This window comes from Clinocottus analis, unplaced genomic scaffold (genome assembly GCF_023055335.1).
Source record: "Clinocottus analis isolate CAN_PGR_092001 unplaced genomic scaffold, fCliAna1.0.p SCAF_1, whole genome shotgun sequence".
Lineage (NCBI taxonomy): Eukaryota > Metazoa > Chordata > Actinopteri > Perciformes > Cottidae > Clinocottus > Clinocottus analis.
Genome location: NW_027175820.1, coordinates 22,537,793 through 22,559,279, shown reverse-complemented (window position 1 = coordinate 22,559,279; position 21,487 = coordinate 22,537,793). Strand labels below are relative to the sequence as shown.

Below are 21,487 nucleotides of genomic sequence, written 5' to 3'. Positions count from 1 at the left end.
CCCTGATTTTAAATTCCCCTTTTCGTGATCACAAGCATTTATATGAAAAAATGTTTTTTTAAAAAACAACAACAATGCTCTAAATAAAACACTATTATCATGTTTGTTTAATCAATATCCCACCAACAGCAATTCTCAAGACTGCAAGTAGCGATAAGCCGCTCATTATTCTGAACCTGCAGCTACATGTCGTGAGCTTAAAGTGGAGCAGCTGGAGAACAGGTACAGTTCTGTTCATTTATGTGGTTTTTTAATGGAAAAGGATTCAACTACTTTCATTTGGAGTTGATTTTATCCCCAGTTGCACTTTATTTGCTCGTGCTTAGCGGCACCAACAGACTCCTCTCTCTCTCCGCCTCTCAGGCTTCTTCTCTTTGCATTGTGCTAAAGCAACGCTCATTACATATATATATAAAAATAAAAAAATAAAACGTAATGTTGACTTTTGGGAAATTGCAATTTAATTAAGCAATAAGGCACGAGGGGCAGTACCGTATTATCAATATAGCACGATGTCGTGGCCTTGATTGGTTTAAGAAACACGTTTGCTCCCATGTGACGTCCCGTGGCGGCGATTGTCGTTGCGAGGACGTCGCGTGTTGCGACGTCGCATGGGAGCGAACGAACCGTGTCTTTTAAACCGATGGAGGCCGGTACTGAACGATTAAACTGCAATTTAATCAGGCAATAAGGCACGAGAGGCGGTGCTGTATCGTCAATACGGCACGATGTCGTGGGCTCGATCGGTTTAAAAAAAACAAAACAAAACACGGTTGGTTTCTCCGCCAGAGTCCACGTGCGCATCCCGGCAGTACGAGACGCCGGTGTCGCACGTCTTCACACCGCCTGCACTGCGCCGACACATTCACATGCTCACAGCGTCACACCGAGCGCTCCTGCTGGCCCGGCCGTGACCCTGCTGGCGGATGATGGAGCACTCCGTATTCCCTGAAGTGGGCCTTTTTAGTCGGTGCGGCTCGAGTCTGGCTGGAAGGGGGAAGAGCTCTTTTAGCAGCCTATTCTCACTCCTTGATTTGAAGAGGGAATACGGGAGATGCTGGGGATGTCTGTGGCTCCTCTGCCTACTCCAAACTCGACTGAAACGGTTTCTTTGTTGTTTAATCATGATCTAGTTACATTTTATAGTGTATGGATTCATAAGGAAGCTCAACACTAGCTAGAGGCGCTGCCACGGTACATCACACTGACAGCAGCGCTGGGAGAGACCTGCTTTTAAAGCGTCTCCCTTTTACTTTCAATTCAATATCAATTGAAATACTTAAAAAGAGGAGGACATCAAGACATATTTGTACATAAAACCCGTCCTGCTTGCGTGGCGGCACACAACCACAACAATGGATTAAGTCTCTCTTGTGCATCGGCGGTCCGCGTGGAAACAATTACTGCTGCCGTTGAAACGGTTGCATTATTTGGGCGACTTTGCGGGACAAATTTTCTACAGATATCAGTTCTGTTTGTAAAATGCAAAACTCTCTTAAGGCTCAGTGCAATTTTTTAAACATAAGGTGGAAGAGTTTGGAGCTTTCTCTCCTTTGTGTTGCTCACCGCGTGAGCAGAATCGCTTCTGGCAAGCGGGTCCACGACATCTTTCTTTGGCTTTGTGTTCCGCTTACTGTCAACCGGCTGTAATGGCTGCGCTCGAGTTATCTAGTACTTTTCATGTTGTTGTGGTTGTTTGTTGCCAATACTGTTTTTCTTGCGTGTTAATATATTTTTCTACGGTAGATTTCTTTCTTCTTTTTGTGTGCCTCAACACAACTGAGTCGCATCTGGCCTCATTCATTTTTAAAAGGTAAAAGTTGTGAAAACTCAACGGGGGGAGTTGGGGACATGTATTTTGGGAGCCGGCGAGGTAAGAAAACACTTTGCTGGACGAGGAGTGAAGATTGTTTGAGTCACTTTAACTGCAAGGAAGCAGCCAGTGACAATATTCACATCTTCGATGGTTTAGTCCAGGGGTGTCAAACATACGGCCTGCGGGCCGGATCCGGCTCGCCATGGGGTCAAATCCAACAGAAGAAAAAACAGCATTTTTTATGTTTAGATCAAAATTAGCCGGCTGGGATTTGAACCTCTGATCCTCTGCTTGTAAGACGGACATGCAAACCATTGATCCACAGTCACAATCAATGTTGGCACTGATATTGTTGTGTTGCGAGTCGTTAAAAATGGAGCGCCCAGGCAGATGAACAGAGGGCTGATGTCTGAATTTTTGGTCTTTATGTTTCTAGTTAATTATTGAAAGGCCTTAAAATAGGGTTTATCATCCAAAACCCTTCACCAATGATTTAAACAGAGAAATATTGTCGTTATTTATGCGTTATTATGCTGTGATTTTACTGGGCAGCATCACTAAAATGAGTTTGACACCCCTGTTTTAAACCCTTACGCACTAAAGGAATAAAAACAATCAAGGAATGGGCATATTCTGACTTTATGAGCGCTTCAAAGGGTAGGGAGTCACCCCTTCTTATTTTTCCTTGTTTTACAATGCGGGTAACTCAATGGATTAGACTTTGGTACTTTCCAGTAGAATGAACCGAACAAGTGCACTGAGGGGAATTTCCTGATCCAACAACGTACGTTTTGTCCATATGGACAAAAGTTAGCCGGCTTCTTATCCAGACCTGCGTTTATTGGTCAAAACATGCAGCCGCACTTGGCTTTTAATGGAAGTTTTACAGTTTACCAACAGTACACAAGGCTCCACGTGGCCTCTAATTAGTCCTCACAGGCTACATTAAACTTCCACTTCATTTGCTTTCATGTGTTGTGTGTTAGTGACATCTAAATAAAACTTGTGTGGGTTGTTTTCTTTCCTTCTTGATCCTTTCTGGGTCCTAATCCTTATTAGGTGTTAACCGTCTTGGCCCAGATCAAAGCCATTGGAGGGGTGGGGGGGGGGGTGGGGGGGGGGAGAAAAAACAAAAAGCCAGCGCTTGTATTTATTTGTATTTTCGGGGGCGGCGCCAAGTCATCTGCAAATACTGGAAGAGACTCCTGGTCCCCGTGTCATTTCACGGGGAGGTCTGGTGCTCAGGACTGACGCAATTAATTGATTTGCTAATGAAGTTACGGTGTGTGCCACTCTCCAAATATAACCCTTCCAGTATCTGTCAAGCTGCAGCTTTGGGGACGGCACACATGTCAGTTTATCATGCCGGAGCTGCCGGTGCCTGCTCTCATAAATACACAGAGTGATGGAGGGAGAGCAACCGTGAGCACTCAGGCAGCGACGAGGCATCTCCATCTCTCAGCGGGGGTCGAGTACCTCTGACGGGAGGGGAGGACAGGACTCTTCTGTTTGCTGCCACAGGTCTAGGAAGGGAGGGAGGAGCAGGAGGGGGACTAATAGCAACACGGCTCGATGGAGGGGTAAGGGAGAGGAGGGATAGAGGTGGAGAAAGAGGGAAGCAGAGGAGTAGGAGATGGAGGGATTGAGGAGGACTGCTTGCCTGTTTAAGCTTTGGAGTCAACAAAAAGCCTGAATAAATGCATTAGCATCAGAAATACATCTTTCCTTTTTTTTTGTGTTGTTGCCATAAGCCGACCTGAATAAAACCTGGCGACACAACCCGACAGCATAGAGAAGTGTCGCACGCCATCAAGCAACCGACTGATGTTTATTTCCATCGTGTCATCTTTCACCTGAAGTGAAGTGCCTCCCTTTGTCACTCGTCTCAATGCAACTCCACGCGCTCAGCGCTGGAACATCCAAACAAGCTTTCAGGCTCTTTCGTGAAGTACTCGGCTCGGGCACTAGGAGGCAAAAATGTCAAACCGTTATTGGAGTCGGGATGTAGGGATGCAGAGGAGAGGAGAGATGGAGGAGCAGACGAATGCAGACGAGGGAGTATTTCCATATTTTTTTGGAGCCGGCGCGTCTTACGAAGGGAGCAAAAGAATAAGCATTCAGATGCAAATGGGAGTGCATCTCTTCAAGTTATGCAAATATGAGAAAGCTAAATAACATGCACTTAGGCAAGTTAAGGGCAAAAGGCAAAGTGAGTGCATCCACTTCTCTTTTGTTTGCAAATGTTGAATGCAGATCTTTATGCATTTTTCATATTACGATGTAAATTTAGGTGCATGAATCTGGAGCTTGCTGTTTTTTTTTTTTTTTCTCAAGTGGGCTTCAACTAAGAGTTCCCGGCTCGTATGTGGCCCTGGGTTTGTGATTGGGTTGTTAAAAGAAGAATACATGACGCTGGTAAAAGTGCATTGGCTTTTCTTTTCGCATTGTTTTTTATGTAAAAGCTTGAATGCAGCTCTCCACTTCACCCTCAAAACTAAAGATTTGTTTCTCACTGCCATACGTTTCCGTTTTGCCACCATCTCAAACTTACAGACACAGTCCTACTCTTTGTACTGTATGTGGCGGGATGACAATCATAAAAAAGGAGTGCTTTGTCTCGGCGTGCACAACTTCAAAAAGCTGGGGAAAAAAAAAACTTGACCCATTTCCTCTCCGAGCTGTAATTGCCGCCTACTGAAGTATCGCGCATAAACGCTTCACATACCCATGTGCCTGGAAGAGGCCGCCAATTGTTGCTGCACTCCTGTCAATGCACGACACGTGACGGTAATCCCTAAAATAGCAGATCCTCCATCGCTGACTAACCTCCCTCATGATCATTTTGACAACAAGGTCTTCGACCGCGAACGTTGACACGCGAGCAGAGAATCGTCACGACGGCTCCAAATGCCGGTGTTTATAGTCGAGTGAAGAAAACATTGGCAAACGTGCTGAGAATTTACTCGAGCCTCATGAACCGTATCATTTATATTCTCCTTTATTGATTCCAACAACTGAGCATGGGGCCGGGATTTATTACAATTAATTTAAAGCAGCTTTCTGCTTTCTGTTTGTGTCGATTTCAGAGTCCCCTGTGGACAGAAGCGGTAGTGTTTCCATGAAAACCATCGATTTATGCTAAACTAATACGAATAGATATGGAGATCTATCTTCTTGGTGTTGCTCGTTTGCTTATGGAGGTTATATAGTTGCTAGAAAAGGTCCTAACCAGTTAAAAAAAACCCTTTGTAGCAACTTAAGTCAATTTGAACTTGTTCTATTTTAACATATAAGTGAGAAATGACTTTGTTGGTGAGAAAAGTCACACAAAATTAAATAACTAATCTTTGTCTGTGGCAAAATGTGATGACTGACAACAAACTATAACTCGTCCAACTATAACGACACAAACCTCCATCGCTCTTAAGAGACGAGGTCTGAACGAGGCGGCGTTACAGGAGACCTCAACAGGCGCTCGCTCTTCCTGCAGCAGACGGCTTAATTAGGTCCACTTTTGGCATTTGTGCTCCCAATTACCCACATCTGTTTGCAACTAGCTGACCCATATTGCACGTTTCTGGAATGTCAGGGAAAATTGTTCTGCAATCTGCGGTCCTATTTTTGACCTGCACTCCACCAAAAATCTTTTCGGGGAATCTCTTTTAAGGGAATAAGCTTCCTTTCTCTCGTGCGAACATTCATCCACGCACTAACCCATCATCAGCTACCGCAGTTCAAAGCCACGGGCATCGATGCAAAGCGCATACCGCTATTAATGACCGTCAAGATACCGTGCATGTGCTGAAACGGCCGACGGCTGACCTTTCTCCATTCCAAACATCCACGAGAGGGGAACCATCAGCGGGGCCGCATTTAACTGCAGCTGGCAGCGTCGAGATGCCAAGATTAGGACGGCTAATGAATATTAGCCAACTTGCGGCCGCTGGGTGTTTAGATGCAGTTCACCCCCATTGATTTCCCTGTTGGGTGAAGACAACTTCATCCCCGTGGCAAGTCTCCGGCTTATCTCCCCCGACAGCCAGGCGGCCGACAGACGGGCGAGGTGTTTCTCTGGCCCCGTTTCAGGGCGACTCGCAGCCCGGCAGGTGCGAGCAGGGGGATACCTGAGTGTGGCGAAACACACAGCGAAGAGCGGGAGGGGCGTCCGTGTCCGAGTGCGCCGGGACGCGGACAAAGATGTCCAGCTGTGAGCGGGGCAGCCACACAGGGATAATATTCCAGCCAGCACAATTACCACAAAGCCCAGTGTGTTGGATTATCACAGAGAGCAGGTGGCTGTGAAAGACGAGGAGAGAGAGAGAGAGAGAGAGAGAGAGAGAGAGAGAGAGAGAGAGAGAGAGAGAGAGAGAGGAAGAGGAAGTGGAGAGAAAGGTGGCAGATGGCTGTAGGATCGGATGTGTCCAGGAGGAAAAAGAGAAGAGTACAACAGAGAGGGGCGACGTGGTGCATGAAATATGAAGCCGTCGCCAATAGTAGGTTAGCTTAGCTTAGCATAAAGACAGTAAACGGTGCAAAATCCGGCTTCCAGCCCCTCGGAGGTGGAATACACATTATATACCTTGTTCAAACTGTTAGTTTCAGGATTTTGTGACCTAAGTGGTTTCCCCTCGATTCAAGTTTTAGTGCTAAGCTAAGCGGCCGGAGCCTAATGTGTACTTAGAGTGTACTGTATGTGAGAAATGCAACTCCACGTGAACTCATTCACAGAGCCGTGCACGCTGACGCCTAATAGCTGAAGGAAATAAGATGGTTTCAAACACTCTCTCATTGATTCGCCAAAGCAGCTCGGCGCCGCACCTCTGCGATGGGAAATGACTTTGACGCGGCGAAGCTGAGAGCGCGCTGCAGTGGCTGCGTCTGTGTACAAGCACAGGACGTCAATAATTTACAGGGAGAACAAACGGCATCACTGCGACTTCAGTTGTTCTCCGGATCCGCTCTCCGAGACCGGAGTGACGACTGGATGATAAAAACTGATGAATAAACAGGAAGCTGGCAAACATTCTGGCGGTAAGCGTGTTTGGATTAAGCGACGAGGACAGAGGTATACACACACACTCCGTGTGATATTCGTGGAGTAACCCCCCCCCCCCCCTCTCTTCCCGCTCAGGGTGGACCCGCGTTCAAGGGCAGCTGCCGCAGTAATTCATCCCATTTATCTTCAACTCAAACCACAACAAAGAAGAAAGGAACAGAAAGACTTGGGGCCATGTAAAGCGGCCAAACCCTTATCAATGGTGTCGAATACAAATACACAATGAGCTGCAGGTCATCATTATTTCTGACTTACTGTCATCCAATCACAAGGGGTGACACAGCTGGGGGGGGGAACCAGTTGGACACTGCTACGCTAATCCATTAGCCACCTGCTTGGGGTGTGTGTGGGTGTGTGTGGGGTGTGTGTAAGGGGGGGGTGTCACGCTCGATTACATTTCGTCTTCCTCACCAAAATGGAGAGAGTCTGAGTCGACGGTAATGTACAGTAGAACAGTGTTTTTCAACCTTTTTGGAGCGGCGGCACATTTTTTACAACAAATAAATCCCCAAAAAGTTAAAATGTCACATTGTAGCATAATACAGCATACATTGTGTGTAATTATTGCGCTACCTACTGGCATGAAAGAGTATTTAATAACCTGGCCAGCCACTATTTTGCAGGCTCAGACAATTCAACAATGGAAAATTATTTGTCGAGAATTATCATCAAGTGAAATTGGACATTTTCCCACCACACACACACGACGATCTCTCACGGCACGCTGGATGAAAATCACTGCTGTACAAGTAGAGAAAAAAAAACTAAAACACTGATTTCTTCCTCTCGCCGTTTCACGCTTCCTCCATTTTCCACCTTGTTTCATTTAGATTATGCATTTCAGTGAAATCGTGTCTCAGTTATCTTAAATTTCTTGCTGTTCTCTTTGGACTCGCCCCGTGGGTTACACTGCGGTCATTACGGCTGAGCAAATGATCTCAAATTGAAGTCGTGTTACATTTTCTCCAACGATTGGATGTAATGAGAGTAAATTACCTCAAGAACGAGGGCGCTCAAATCATTTCCCACATATTTTTTTTTCTTCCGTGGGCCACTTAAGTTGTTTCGGTGCCCTCGAGTTGTTTGGCGCCTGCTTTTGTTGTTCTGCCGCAGCTCCACTCCGGTGAGTTAGCATTCAATCCTCTCCTTTGGCTTTGAAGGGAAAACTGTGCTTATACGACAACCGAGGCTGTGCCGCGGCTATACAGGTACAACAAGTCTGAGCACGCTGCGCGTCACACGCGCGTTGTGTGAAGCAGCGCTCCTCACAACATTTCTGCATCTCTAGATGTGGAACGGACCGAGAGCAAGCCGAGCATCGCTTGCCCCAGATATATACGTCTTCTCCCTGAGAGTCACCTCCGGTTTAACAAGGTCCCAGTAGGTTCATTTCACCGTTCACTACTCACTCTCACACCTCCCACAGATGTGCACAGCCTCCGGCATCCATCCAGGTGTTTATAAATAAGGCAAACTGTACGGACGGCAGAAGACTCGTCCTGTTACCGCCTTGTAAGGCTCCTGTGATGAATTACAGGAAATAACAGAATCCTCTCGTCTCTGGAGTAGACATTTGAACAAACACCTTCAGTTTGATTTCTTTCCATTTTGTCATTTTGTAAATATAACTTTATGGAGTTTTGTAATATCTCGTGCTACAAATAATCGTTTTCTTTCTTCAAAACAAACTTTACCAATATCTGATTAAAGATATCTTTGTTAGTTAAATTTCCCCTTTGTTCTGGACAAATGGCTGAATCCACAATGTCCATTTTATGACATCAAATAAATAAAAAACACCGGAAATAATATGTTCTATCCAATCAGAGCTGGGGTCAGGAACACTGGAGACACCAGCAAGTCTGCTGGCTTTTAAAATGATCCAACAGAAGACCCCATTTTGTTCTCATTAAAGCAGCGCTGGCTTCAAAAGTCGCGACATTCTAGGAAGAAATGTGGCCACACTGACTGTCCGTCTTTTTAGGCCTCCCTGTAAAGCCCCGCCCCCAACATGATCATAATAAACACAAACACTGACGCCTGATATCGTTAGTACTCACAGCTGTTACGCTAGCAGCTTGAGGAGGACTTGATGATTAATCAAATTAGTAAATCAACAAATTTGTTAGTCGTCGTCCTACCGATCAGACATGATTCATTTTTAGGTCCCTCCTGGCATTAATTATGTCTTATCAATGTTGTGTTTTTTGACGTCTGGTAAGAGGCGTACCGTGTTCTAAGATGATGAGCTGGGCGCTGGACTGGATGTTGCCTGCGCCGTTCTCCGCGAGGCACTGATAGAAACCCTCGTCCGACTTGACCAGACCCAGAACCTGCAGGTTGTGCTCCTTCTACAAAACAAAGACGAGCGCTTAATGTTTCCATCGGTCTCTAACTCCTAATTAACAACAATGACGTCAACTGACTTACGATTATTTTGAAGTAGTCGCTGGGGATGACGGCGTCTCCGTTCTTGACCCATTTGACGGTGGGCGCCGGCGACCCCGACACCTCGCACTCAAAGACGATGTCCATGGACTCGTAGGCGTAAACGTTGTCCGGCCGCTTCACAAACTGGGGAGGGACTGTGGAAACCAGACGGGACAGAAGGGGGAGTCAGACAAGTAAAAACATAAAACAAAACATTGATGGAGGATGTTCTGTGGATTTGACTGAAGAGCTGAAGCAAAGCAGCGAATGAGAGACGACCGGAGGAACATTTGGAGTAACAAATCTGTCAAAACTAACCAGGCACATCAAACCGCATGTGCCAGGAAGTGAACAAGTCCAAATGATGCCAATGCCTCCACTTCAACTGCCAAATGTCCAGATCATGGAGGCTGGAAAGAACAACAAACGGCATCTAACCAACAACAACTTAACCAACTACGCGTCTGTAACCTCCACACAGCGGATTTCATATTAAAAAAAGGTTCAATACCCTCTGTTCTTACTTATCCCCAAAAAAAAAAAAAACAGCTACGTTGGTACCAGCGTGTTAGCGCGCCACACGAGCCGAGCTGAGCGCTTGCAGATCTCCCCGAGTCCCTTTAATGAGAGCCAGAAAGGAGTTATTTGATCTGCTGGGGCGATACAGCGCCTCATCAATCTGTCCCAGAACAAGGTCACAGGGAGCGCAGCGCCCGGCCCAGGCCTCGGCCTCTCGCTATAATTGGACTGCATGTGTGAGGAGAGACGTGTGTGTGTGTGTGTGTGTGTGTACGACTTTGCTGCCTCTGTACATTCTCTGATAAGCGGTAACCTCGCTGACCACAGTTTAAATTACTGTATTGTTAGTGCGCGGCGCCTCGCCACCGGGCCCCCGGGCTCTGTGATAGCTAGTTATTAGCATCTATTTTGTGGCATTTTGCATCGGGCTGATTGGATATTAGCAGCAGTGGGTGCATAGGGCTCTTTTTCCGGCTTTATTCAGCAGAGCTGTGGGTTGTGAGGTCAAGTCCCTCCCTCCCTCCCCATATGCTTGATGTAGCTGCTAATTTACCGCAACGTAAAATTGCTCGCGAACAGATTAGCGTTCATTCCGCTGAGACGCGTCGTTCCCAGCAGATTGAGAATTGAGTCGATATATTATAGTTACTTGAAGTCCAACTGCTCCAGATACAATACCCTGTGCAGTACACACAGTTCTCCACCAATAATAGTCTCAATTCACCAAGAAGCAGTGCAGCTGCTGGACACAGTGGGCACTGTGACATGTTTGTATTTTCCCAACCTTCCATGCACTTTCCCCTTCTGTTTAGTATTAAAATGGCCAGCACAGCGCTCACAGTGGCTACTGACCCACTGTTTCCGGCTCGCTTTAAGTTGCTTGCTAGCTATATTATTATTAGTGACTCAAATTCTTAATGGTGGCTACAAATTCATGCACGTCACTCAGATTGTCAAAACGACCGAGGAAATGCGCTGAGTAGAAAATACAAATCTTAAAATGTTCCAGATGAAACAGTGGAGAAGTAAACCAGGGTTCAAAATATCAGAAATAAACAAAAAGCGTAAAGCGTTTCAAACAAAAGCCCCCTGGACTAGAACATGCTTTCCCTCCTGAGACCACCAAACGCCAGTCTTCCACTCCCACAATGCAGCAGAACGAGCCCGACACGAAGCGGCTGGGAAGAGCCACCGAACACCGGAGCCGTCCCTCGCCTCCGCTTAATGAGCACCTCCACGTCTGAGAGCCGCTGCGGCGAACACCGACGGCTGAGACAGAAACGAGGACGGTGATGCTTGTGGACTGGATCGCTGAATGATCGCCAAGACAGCCATCACCCGGCTCTGTGTGTGTGTGTGTGTGTGTGTGTGTGTGTGTGTGTTCCCTGCAGCAGGATGTCTGAACTGTGTAATAATGCGTTTCCCAGTGTGGTGTCTCCTGGATATTTTCCTCTAGTAGCTGTGCAGCACTGCATGTGTGTGAGTCTGAGTTGTGTGTGAATATGAATCATATCAAACGTGTGTGTGCATACTGGTTCCCTCCCATCATAACTGGCGCTATATGCTGCACATAATTGTGTTTATTTCCATCCCTGCCGGCTAAATGTGCCGGAGTCGATTTGTATTGTGTGTTTTGCGGTTTGTAATACAAATGTGTTAGTGTGTGTGTGTGTGTGTGTGTGTGTAAGTGGCCTGCTTATGCATGCAAACATATGTTTCTGTACGTTCATGCTGTCTCAATCTGTGCACGTTCATGATATTCATATGGGGGGGGGGTGCATCCCAGTGCAATGCCTATACAATATGTATATATGATATGTGTGTGTGTGTGTGTGTGTGTGTGTGTGTGTGTGTGTGTGTGTGTGTGTGTGTGTGTGTGTGTGTGTGTGTGAGAGATAGTGTGCAGAGCCTCCTGGTGAGGTTTGCTGGTGACTGGTACCCTTTGGCTCTCTTTATCCCTCTCTCTCCCCGTTTCACCACTAACTCTCATTTCTTCCACCCGACTCTTAATCTTCCTCTGACTCCCTGTTTATCTCTCCATCTTCACCCTCCCTCCCCTTCATCCCCCCCTCCTCCTCCTCCTCCTCCCTCCCCGTCTGAGCAGACATGCACCATTTATCTAAAAGCAGTTCAGACATTCTGAACCCGTTGGACTGAGCAATGAGGATAGCGGCGTTGCTCGGGTGGCGGGGTGGAGGAAGCTTTCAGGACTCAACAGAGGGTGCTGTGTGTGTGTGTGTGTGTGTGTTTGGTGTGTGTAACTCTCAGTGAAACATGTCTGATGACTTTCCTTAATTGGATGTTTCCAGCATGAAACATGCATAAGTTAAAAGAGCCATTTCTAAAAGCAGCCGCAGAAGAAGAGCTACCGACAGCTGTTGGATGTTTTTCACAGTGACCTCAGCGCCGTTTGAGTTGACCAACACTTTGTTTTAAGTAAAACATGATAATGATGGTTTTGACTGTATAGGCAGTGCAGTGAAGCAGTGTTTGGATCAGCAGGCGCCTGCATTTTTTGCTGTTTTGAGGATGAGGAGAGGAACACGCCGACCGCAGAGGGCGGCGAGCGATGCCCTGAGATAGTGGTAAAGAAAAAGGGATTCAGGAGTCAACAAAATAGTCTTTAAAAATGATTATTTATGTGAATTTGTTGGGGGCGAAGACACGAGAACGATGTGCACAGTGCGTTTCGCTTGATTGACAGCCGCCTCGGCCTATCACACTCCGCGATGCTTCATGTTATCTCTTCACCAGCTCGACTCGACGGTTCCCCGGATCCAGTAACAAACGGAGACGGTGAGAAATGAAGTGATGAATCCAAATCCGGGACTGATATTGAATGACGTCACATGAATTTGCCGTCTCCATGTTTTTTTTTCTGCAGACGCACAGAGGCTCAACTCCACAAGCTGGAATGTGTCCAAACAGACCGACACGTTCACCCCTCCAATGAAAGGGAAATCCAACATAGACAGAGAAAAACAGAGAAAAGAAAGCAAGAAAGAAAAGAAGACAGCAAGACAAATATAAAAGAGGGAGAGAGCAGCCGAAAAAACCCCCTCTCAGTTCTTTGGGGCTGGTGTTGTGTCTCTCCCCTGTAGCTTAGTGAAAGAAGCTTTAAAGCAGACTTGCTCTGACTCCAGTGAACTACTAAAAGAAGACCACAGAAAGGTCACGCGAGTGTGTCTCACTGTGAGCTTGTTAAAACAAAACCCGGTAGGATTCCTAAAGGGATTGTGGGTAGATCACTTTCCTTAAAGCTCCACTAGTAGCCAGGATACGCTGAAAAGAGACATAATACAAAATAAAAAAAGGGGGGGAAATAGCAAAGTCAAAAAGCAGCTGTATCAGCTGGAGTACTTTTGGTTCGTCACGAGTCGAACGCTTAAGAAATGGACTCTCCAACATCTACTCTCGACCACGGCGGTCATCCGCTGAGGCCTGAAAGGAAGAACGCTGAAGCTGAAGGATGCAAAAGACGTTTCCTCTTCTCTTGGCCGGTGTCCAGTCAGCTTCATAAAGCCAAACAATGGCGCTCGGGCAGTCGGGGTTTACGCTGCGAGGGCCAGTGGAACTCGGACTGCGCTAATTACCCGTCCTGCTCTTCCAAAGATAACAGCCTTAATCTTAATCCCGGGCCAAAACAAAACGGCTTCGGCAGTGAGGCGCGCGAGATGCTCGGCATTTGCTTTCAAAGTTATATTGAGGAGAGCAGAGTCACAGAGAGAGAGAGAGAGAGAGAGAGAGAGAGAGAGAGAGAGAGAGAGAGAGAGAGAGAGAGAGAGAGAGAGAGAGAGCTCACGCTCTGGATGTTTTTTTTGCCGACTCACTCTTGATGGTTCTCAAATTACAGGGATTGAGTGGAAGCAGAGGCCCGAGATCGTCCATGAAATGCTGAAACAAAGCTCGCTGGATGGTTTGGTTACGGCATGGAGAGAAGTGTGCGGGGCTTCCTGTCTGCACAATGCCTTTCCTTCAGAGCAATCCTCAGTCGACTAGCGCTTTAAAACTAATTACAACCCAACCGTCCATCGGAAGTGGACTGAAAAAACATTCATTCGTATCGCAATCTGTGTGATTGACTTTAATAGAAGAGGACGTGCAATCTGGTGCATCAATCCCTGCAAGCCATGTTTCATGTGAACTTAACTATTGTCGTGGCAATGTTCTTCCTTATTAAAAAAAAAGGCTTGTTTATAAAAGACAACATGCTCCTGTTTTAGATTTTAAGTAGAGGTTTAACTTCAGCAGAGCTCTAGAAGAAGCACGTTTCATCGTCTTGAATACAGATAAACAGTAAAGGATTTAGATACTTCAGCTTTTAAAAAGTCAAATAGTTATTTGTATTTTTGACTTCAAGAACTACAAGTTGATAGCAAAGATGTATGTAACATTTCCCTAAAGATTCACACCAATGCCAGCGATGAGTGAATCAATGACTCAGTTCTGCAGTCGGACCGACCGGCTGGTTGATGCCGTCGCGAGCTGCTGTCCACCGGCCGAGCTGGACCGGGTTGTTTTTTTTCTTCTTCCGACAGCAGATGAAGCAACGCGGGACAGACGAACCCGGCGGCTCTGGCAGAACAAAGCACTTTAGCTGTGGTTACACTTGTCTTTTCAATTCCACTTCAGTCATCCGATCATGCCAGGGTGCATTAACTGTCAAGTCTGTGTGCGCCGGGATCGGGTAACGCTCGCATTGGCATCCGATCAGACGCACACACGCACACGCACACGCACACACACACACACACACACACACACACACACGAGAGCAAAGGGAAGAGAGGAGGAAAAACTGGGCTGGAGCAAAGCTTCTGTGACGTTACTGCTGATGGACTTCCACTTCAAAATAAAAGCTCTTAAATTGGGACTTTTATTCTGAAGCATTTTTCGGGGAAAAAAGCGTGTTTTCAGCTTTGCCGCGCGGCTAATCGTCCATAAAACAAAGTCTACTCACACTGCAGGGAGGAAGCGTAAGCAGCGATGAGCACGGGGAGACTTTTATTGTGAAGTAATGGAAAGTGAAATATGTTTAGCCATGGTTTTACAGCCACTCCTTTGACCACAAAATCTATCCGAACAGGCAGGTTTTGGAAACGCAGAGACCTTTGAGATCTGATTTAAAGCCTCAGACTCGCAGTAAAAACACAAGTACTTTCATGTGGCCGTAAGTGAAATAAACAGCAGACGAGTGCAGACACAAAGGAGGGCGAGGAATCAGACAGAAACACCTCTACTCAGCGTTATCTCAAGCAGCGGGGGGGCTGGTTGAGATAACGCCCTCTAGGAAGAGGGGAAAAGGTGTGTGTGTGTGTGTGTGTGTGTGTGTGTGTGAACCTCTGGGTGTTGCTTCCTATCAGATTAGCTTCTTTTATTAGCGCGATGGAAACATTTCTTTATATTCCGGCCAGGATGTCAGTGCTCTGCAGGGGAGGGGCAGGAAGATGGCGCGCAGACCAAAAGTATCCACCAGATCTTTATCGGATCTCTAATTCCTCCACTATTCCTGTCACGAGCTGGGAAACAGGCTTTGAGCACAGATCTGAAAAACACATTTTCTAACTGATATGTTATTAGACGCCCCGCACGCTCTCTCTCTCTCTCTCTCTCTCTCTCTCTCTCTCTCTCTTTTGTTACGTTACAGTCCCGCGTTTCTTTTTTCCTTCCACCGGTGGAACGATGCGAGCGGCCTATGGCATCTAGACGTGATGTATAAGATCAATGTGTGACTTTTCTCTTGCTACAAAAGGAGTTAAAGAAGAAGTTGATACTGCGAGCTGAAATTCAGCACATCTGCTTTTTTTTTTGTTGTTTTTGTTTCATGCTTCCGTCTATTTTGGGCCATTTCCATAACAAGGAGAAAACACTCCTCCTGTCTGTGGTTTGAAATCCTCAGCCCATATAGGAATAGACATGAAACTTTTACGAGAGGAGAGGGGAGGGCAGAGGGAGGGACTTCCTGCATGTCAGCGCCGCACGTGGAAAGAACAATTAAGTCGATGACATGAAAGCATGAGGCCTTGATAGATGAGGGCCACTGACTGGGAGCCCCATAAAAAAAGAGAAACACACATGTTTGTGGAGAGGCTATTTCAGTCCGGCAAACACACACACACACATGCACACACCAGGTCTGGGTGGTGCCCCTGTCACGCAGGACCATAATCAAAAGCTGCAGCCTCCTCTGGCCTCATTTATCCTCCTGCCAGCTCTAATAGAGGGTGAGGCGTCACAGCAGAGTCACACACACACACACACACACACACAGAAATCATTCAAATCCTAGATGTGATATGACAAAGACGGAGTTAAACTTTGTTTGGAGTCTGACATTCTTCAAGTCTAGAGTTCTTCTGGGGTTTAGCTTCACGACAATGGCGGGTTTGTGTTTGTGTCTGCACATTTAGAGGCTGTAATCCTCTCTATCTCACTGGCACTTTGATTATATTGAATACAACAACAAAAAAACGATATGGCGCTCATTGCTCTGGAATACATATTGCTTATTTTGACAGCCACCGACATTATCTCTCGTCCTGTTTGTACATCGTTCCACGTCGCAAGGAGGCGTTTTGTTCCCCTCGTTTAGTCCGCGTGGGCTCTGCAGCCGAACGTTTCACCGTTTTCATCGTAGAGTGCGGTCACTCGAGCATCTTCTGTTGTGCGCCTGCTTAAAGAAAGACCCAGAGACCATCCCCTGCCATAACAAGTGCTGCACGGTCCTGATCAGCACGCTTCGCTGCCCAGGGACTTTGAAACCGACATTCACCGAGGCGCAAAATGCCTCGGTGAATTCAGGGAAACCGTTTCCCTCTCGCACGACGCATCGAGAGACGATTACAACGGATACTAATCTGATTCTTTCAAGAGAAACGTGTGTAGCACTGAGAACGCGTCATCACGTGTGAATCCATCGGTTCAATAAAGATCGTTAGTGGTCAAAACATGTCCGCCGTCCTTTTATGGTTTAGCAATGAAGGCTTCATAATTATCCCTCGTTGATACTCGATCTTATTTTATCTTGTTTATACAGTTTTTTTTTTCCCTCCTTTTCGACGAGCACCTCACATCTTTGATCTACGGTCGAGTTTATAGAGCAGCCAGTCAGCTTGTTTTCCCATTTATTTTTTATTTATATATACATATACGCGGCACAAGTTACCGAAGCTTGTTGATTAAAAGATCAGAAAAGTAGAAACTAGGTGGGGAGCAAACGAGGAGATTTAAGTTGACTGAAGCGGCGCCGAGGCAGACTCCATGTTTGAATAACGGTGAGACGGCGCGCGTGTCGTGAATGCTTCCAGGTGTACAGACGGAGTGCATATTTGACCTTGTGTGGCCTCATTATGTATGCATGGATGTGTCTGTGCATGTGTGTGTGTGTGCGTGTGTGTGTGTGTACACCTGCTGCAGCCGCCATGCATCTCTCCCCTTCCACAGATGAGCACCAGCTGCATCGCGAAACCCCCGAGCTATCTCCGGGCGGGGAACCTAACAATGTTTTACCGCATCACATCCCCGGCTGACTCTGAGCATCCCCCCCCCCCCCCCACCCCCCTACGCACACACACACTGCTCAGTGTTTGTGACAAGCCACTAACCGTGAACACACAATTTCTCCTCGTTACTGCGGCCAAAGAGGCCCCGAGGTGTTTTTAAGAGGCAGTCGATCGGAGGGAAAGTTGTGTTGATGTTGGTATGGATTCATACCACACACACTGATTTGTATGAGGGTCTTTTTTTGCGTGACCACTTCTTAGGTGGGGGGGGGGATTCAATTGACCTTTCAAGTGTCACTTCTGTTGTCAAGGGAGCAAATCAATGTCACAATCTGCTTTCTTCATGAATTTGGATGAAGCAAATGCAATTAGGCCGGCGAGTCTCCAGCGTGGGATTTAATCAAGCGGCTTCTTCGCAGCGTTACGGTGACGGATGCCGCTCGACAATATGAGCGCCGGTCAATCAATCCTCGACAATCTTGTCACATTGGTGGCGAAGGCTGGCGGGGGCTCGTTGGAGGGGGGTGAGAGACGGTGTCGGTGGACAGACTTTTAAAATAAATAAAGAAATCGAGTGAAGTCAGAAGTCCACCGGCGAGCTGATCCGATTTTCCATTACCGTCGCCCGACTGTCGACTGTGAGCGACAGGAAATGATGAAAGTGTGGTGGCGGGCTGATGAAGGGATGAAGGGATTTGGGGAAGAAAAGAGGATGGAGTCATCGCAGGATGTGGCCGCGTGTGAAATGCAGTGGAGCAGAGGGGATGAGCCTCGAGGTGTTTCCCCCCCTTCGGTCTTAAGTCACTTCACACAAAATCCTGTTGCCTCGCTTCACCTGGGAAAAACAAACACGCTCTCATGACGTGAGCTCGTGTGCTTTTTCCCCCCCAAAAACACAAAGTCCGACAACAGTAATTACGACATAATTACTGTGGGTGTGTCTAAAAAAGGGTGTTGGGATGGTTTTATGTGAATTGGTGGGTCGTTTCGCAGCATTTTCTAATTTCTGACAAATACTTTGATATAGCTGTACATTATTTTTTGCATTGTTAGTTAAGAGATGTGATTTTTGATTAATGATGTAATAATTAATGTAATTTTTGATAACAATTGCCTCAACAGTGAAGCATTATTGTTTAATCCATCCTGATTTTAGTCCTATATAATCTTTATTGTTAAGATAACGCAGAATGTAGTTTCAGTTGGATTGAAGTTTGTACTTGTAGCCCACATGTTAGATGTGACGGTTGTCCCGCCCCCTCCTCCTCTGTGATTGGCTGGCTCAATACGGCAGTTATAATTTGCGACAGTTTGGCGTCACTTAGAAATGTCCTAATTTTTCAAAGAAAAGCACTTTTTTTTAATGAAGATCACATTAAATGAATCAGAAACACCCTCTATACATCGTTTATGTGGTAAATGACTATTCTAGGTGGCTGAAAACAGTTCTGCTGGTGAGAGAAGCTATAAAACTGGTCTTCCTTTGAGCCAGCTGAGTCTCTAGAGCATCACATTTGTGTGTTCATTATACTCTCAAAATGGCCAGAAAGAGATAACTTTCATGTGAAACTCATCAGTCTGTTCTTGTTCGTAGAAATAAAAGATGTTCCATGAGAGAAATTGCGAAGAAACTGAAAATTTGTCTGGGTGACCCCAAACTTTTAAACGGTAGTGTATTTTTTGGGTCCTTTGAAAATATATCACCTGAATATAAACCATAGCTGCGGTTGTAATTCATCTTCTCAACAACGCCACTCTCATTTGTTAATTTGCAGTGTTGGTGGAGGCGAGCGCGGGGACATAAACCTTGTTAAATCTCCACCTGGCTCTCCCATCGTCACCACATGAGGCCCGGCTGGATGTAGTGTCCGAAATAATTAGGAGAAACACACCACGGCACAAGCACCGACACATGTAGTTATTTTTGGACCGGGTCTCGCACAAATTAGGCTGCGACTTTCAAAGTAAAAGACTTTGAAAAGGCGCAGATTCGTCGGCACTCGCTCGGGAAAGAGCAGCTGTTGCGTGTGGAAGTGTGATAATTAAAGCGGATAAAAAAGATATGTCTGAAAATGAATATGTCTACAATTCTTTTAATTGCTCATCAAGTCTGAATTGTTGGTGATAAAAAGCAGAGAATCAGCAGTCTGGTGTCTGACAATAATTTGTTGTTTCACGGGGGGGAAACGTTTCAGGATAGAAACAGGAATACGTGTCCTGTAACACAACAAAACACCTCAAATAGCAGCTGATTATTTACTTAATATTTGTGATCCGTCTGGAGCAATGGATTTGGGAAGTGCGGCGCTTCTGCTGCAGACGTGAGCTGCATGTGCGTCCTCTCACCGCGTTGTCTGGTATCTAAAAAAGTCTCTTCTAATTCGAGTTCTTGTCTTTCACCTGCCAGCAATACGCGCGGCTCAAATCTTTGTGTTGTTCCCGTGAGAAGACGAGTTATGCGAAAGCGCAGACATAAACAGGTACACACACGCACACACTCCATATGCTACATATCCCTACTTTATGCCGAATACATCACTCACTGTCAACGCCGTCTCTATATCTACCAAAACATATCATTTTTCATTGGCGTGCCGTGCATCTCGATGGGGCCCGGTTCCCTGCTTGCATGCAGGTAACACAAACCGTGTTTATTTCATTTCTGACTCTGGTGTCGGGGGGGGGGGGGCTTTTTGCTGCAGGTCTGCGATGTGCCTCCTCAAAGACGTTTAATGAGCTCATTCCCAAACACGATCAGAAGGAATGAGACCGTTTTCAGCTCGAGGCTGCTTTGTACTCGGGTTTTACGCAGAGACGCAAGCACGCAAGACCCTCAAGGGCCTCTTGCGTCGTCCCGTCGGCCATCTTTCTGACTATCCGACAAAGCTACGGGAGCCGTTCGCAGCCCGCAAGACTGTGATTGGTCTGCTCACCACGTCCTTTCTGAGTCTCGCATTTCGGGTTTCGTAGCATGATACCGCCATTTTTAAAAGTCGCAGCAGAAACACGAACAATGGATCCTGTTGAAGAACGTTTGGCTGAAGAGGTCCTGCAAATATGAGCATTTATATAACCCGTCTGACGGAGTATAAGGACACGCAGATGGCGGTGAATTCCTGGAGGGAGATGCCGGTGAACGACGGTGTGCAGGTCGAATCCAAACGGTTGTTGCGCCGCCTACTGTTCTGTATGAAGGTAGATTTGTGTCTTTTTTACCCGAGCAAATGTCTTGTTTGGGAGTAAATTATCTACAAATCTTTGCTCTCAATTCAAAAAATTGTGTCTAAATTTTTTTTTTAAATGCTCTCAAAACTAAAATTTGCAACAAAAAAAGCTCTCAAAAAAAAATGCTCTAAAAAAAAAAAAAAAAAAAAAAAGTGCTTGCAAAAAAAAAATTTGCTCAAAAAAATAAATCCTCTCAAAAAACCTGCGCTCTTGATCCAAAAAGTTATTAGTTGATTTTTTTTTTTTTTTTTTTTTTGGAGCAAGTTTTGGAATTGAGAGCGAAGATTTAGAGATAATTTACTTCCGAACAAGAAAATTTGGAGATAATTTACTTACAAACAAGAAATTTGCTCGGGTAAAAAAAAAAGACACAAATCTACCTTCATAGTCCTGGCGCATGCAAAAGGCACGGGAACCATGAACCAACACGAGTCCGTCGATGTAGTTGCAAGCGTGTGCATCGCCCTTCACTCTCCGAAGTTACCAACGCATCGCTTCACACTGCTCCTTTCTTAGTCTCTGCTTTAATTTCAGGCCGTACAGTCAGATTTATACCCCTCAAAAAAATGTTTTCAATCTGTGCTTCTGTTCCTCGGTGTCCTCGGACAGGACAGCGTACAGCGTGGGTCGTTTGAGCGTACCTTGTATGGAGAGCTGTGCCTGGGCCTCGACGGTGGCGTTGGCGGTGTCCGCCATGCAGGTGTAGATGCCGGCGTCCTCCTCCGTGAGATTGGAGATCTGGACGCTGCCTCCACCCAGCAGCTCCACGCGGCCCTCGCTGGAGACGGAGGGAGGCAAAGTTGTGGGTAGAAGAAAGGGAGAAAATTAGTCCTGTTGTTGCTTATCAAACAGTATCAATGACCTTCAAGGGCTGCGTGCGTCATACGCAGGAGACCTCACCATCTTTTTTATATATATATATATATATATATATATATA

At 46.2% G+C, this 21,487-nt stretch overlaps 1 protein-coding gene across 10 annotated transcripts in view; it reads right to left on the bottom strand.

The window, feature by feature from the left end:
- The window catches only part of neo1a (neogenin 1a), a 148,541-nt gene that overhangs the window by 36,966 nt on the left and 90,088 nt on the right, over positions 1–21,487 (bottom strand). For all 10 annotated transcript variants that reach the window (XM_068571464.1, XM_068571485.1, XM_068571471.1 and 7 more), the window contains exons 5-7: positions 21,190–21,326; positions 9,303–9,457; positions 9,103–9,223 (exon numbers count right to left, since the gene is read on the bottom strand). In XM_068571464.1, coding sequence (XP_068427565.1) covers positions 9,103–9,223; positions 9,303–9,457; positions 21,190–21,326 — 413 coding nt within the window. The remainder of the gene's footprint in view (positions 1–9,102; positions 9,224–9,302; positions 9,458–21,189; positions 21,327–21,487) is intronic.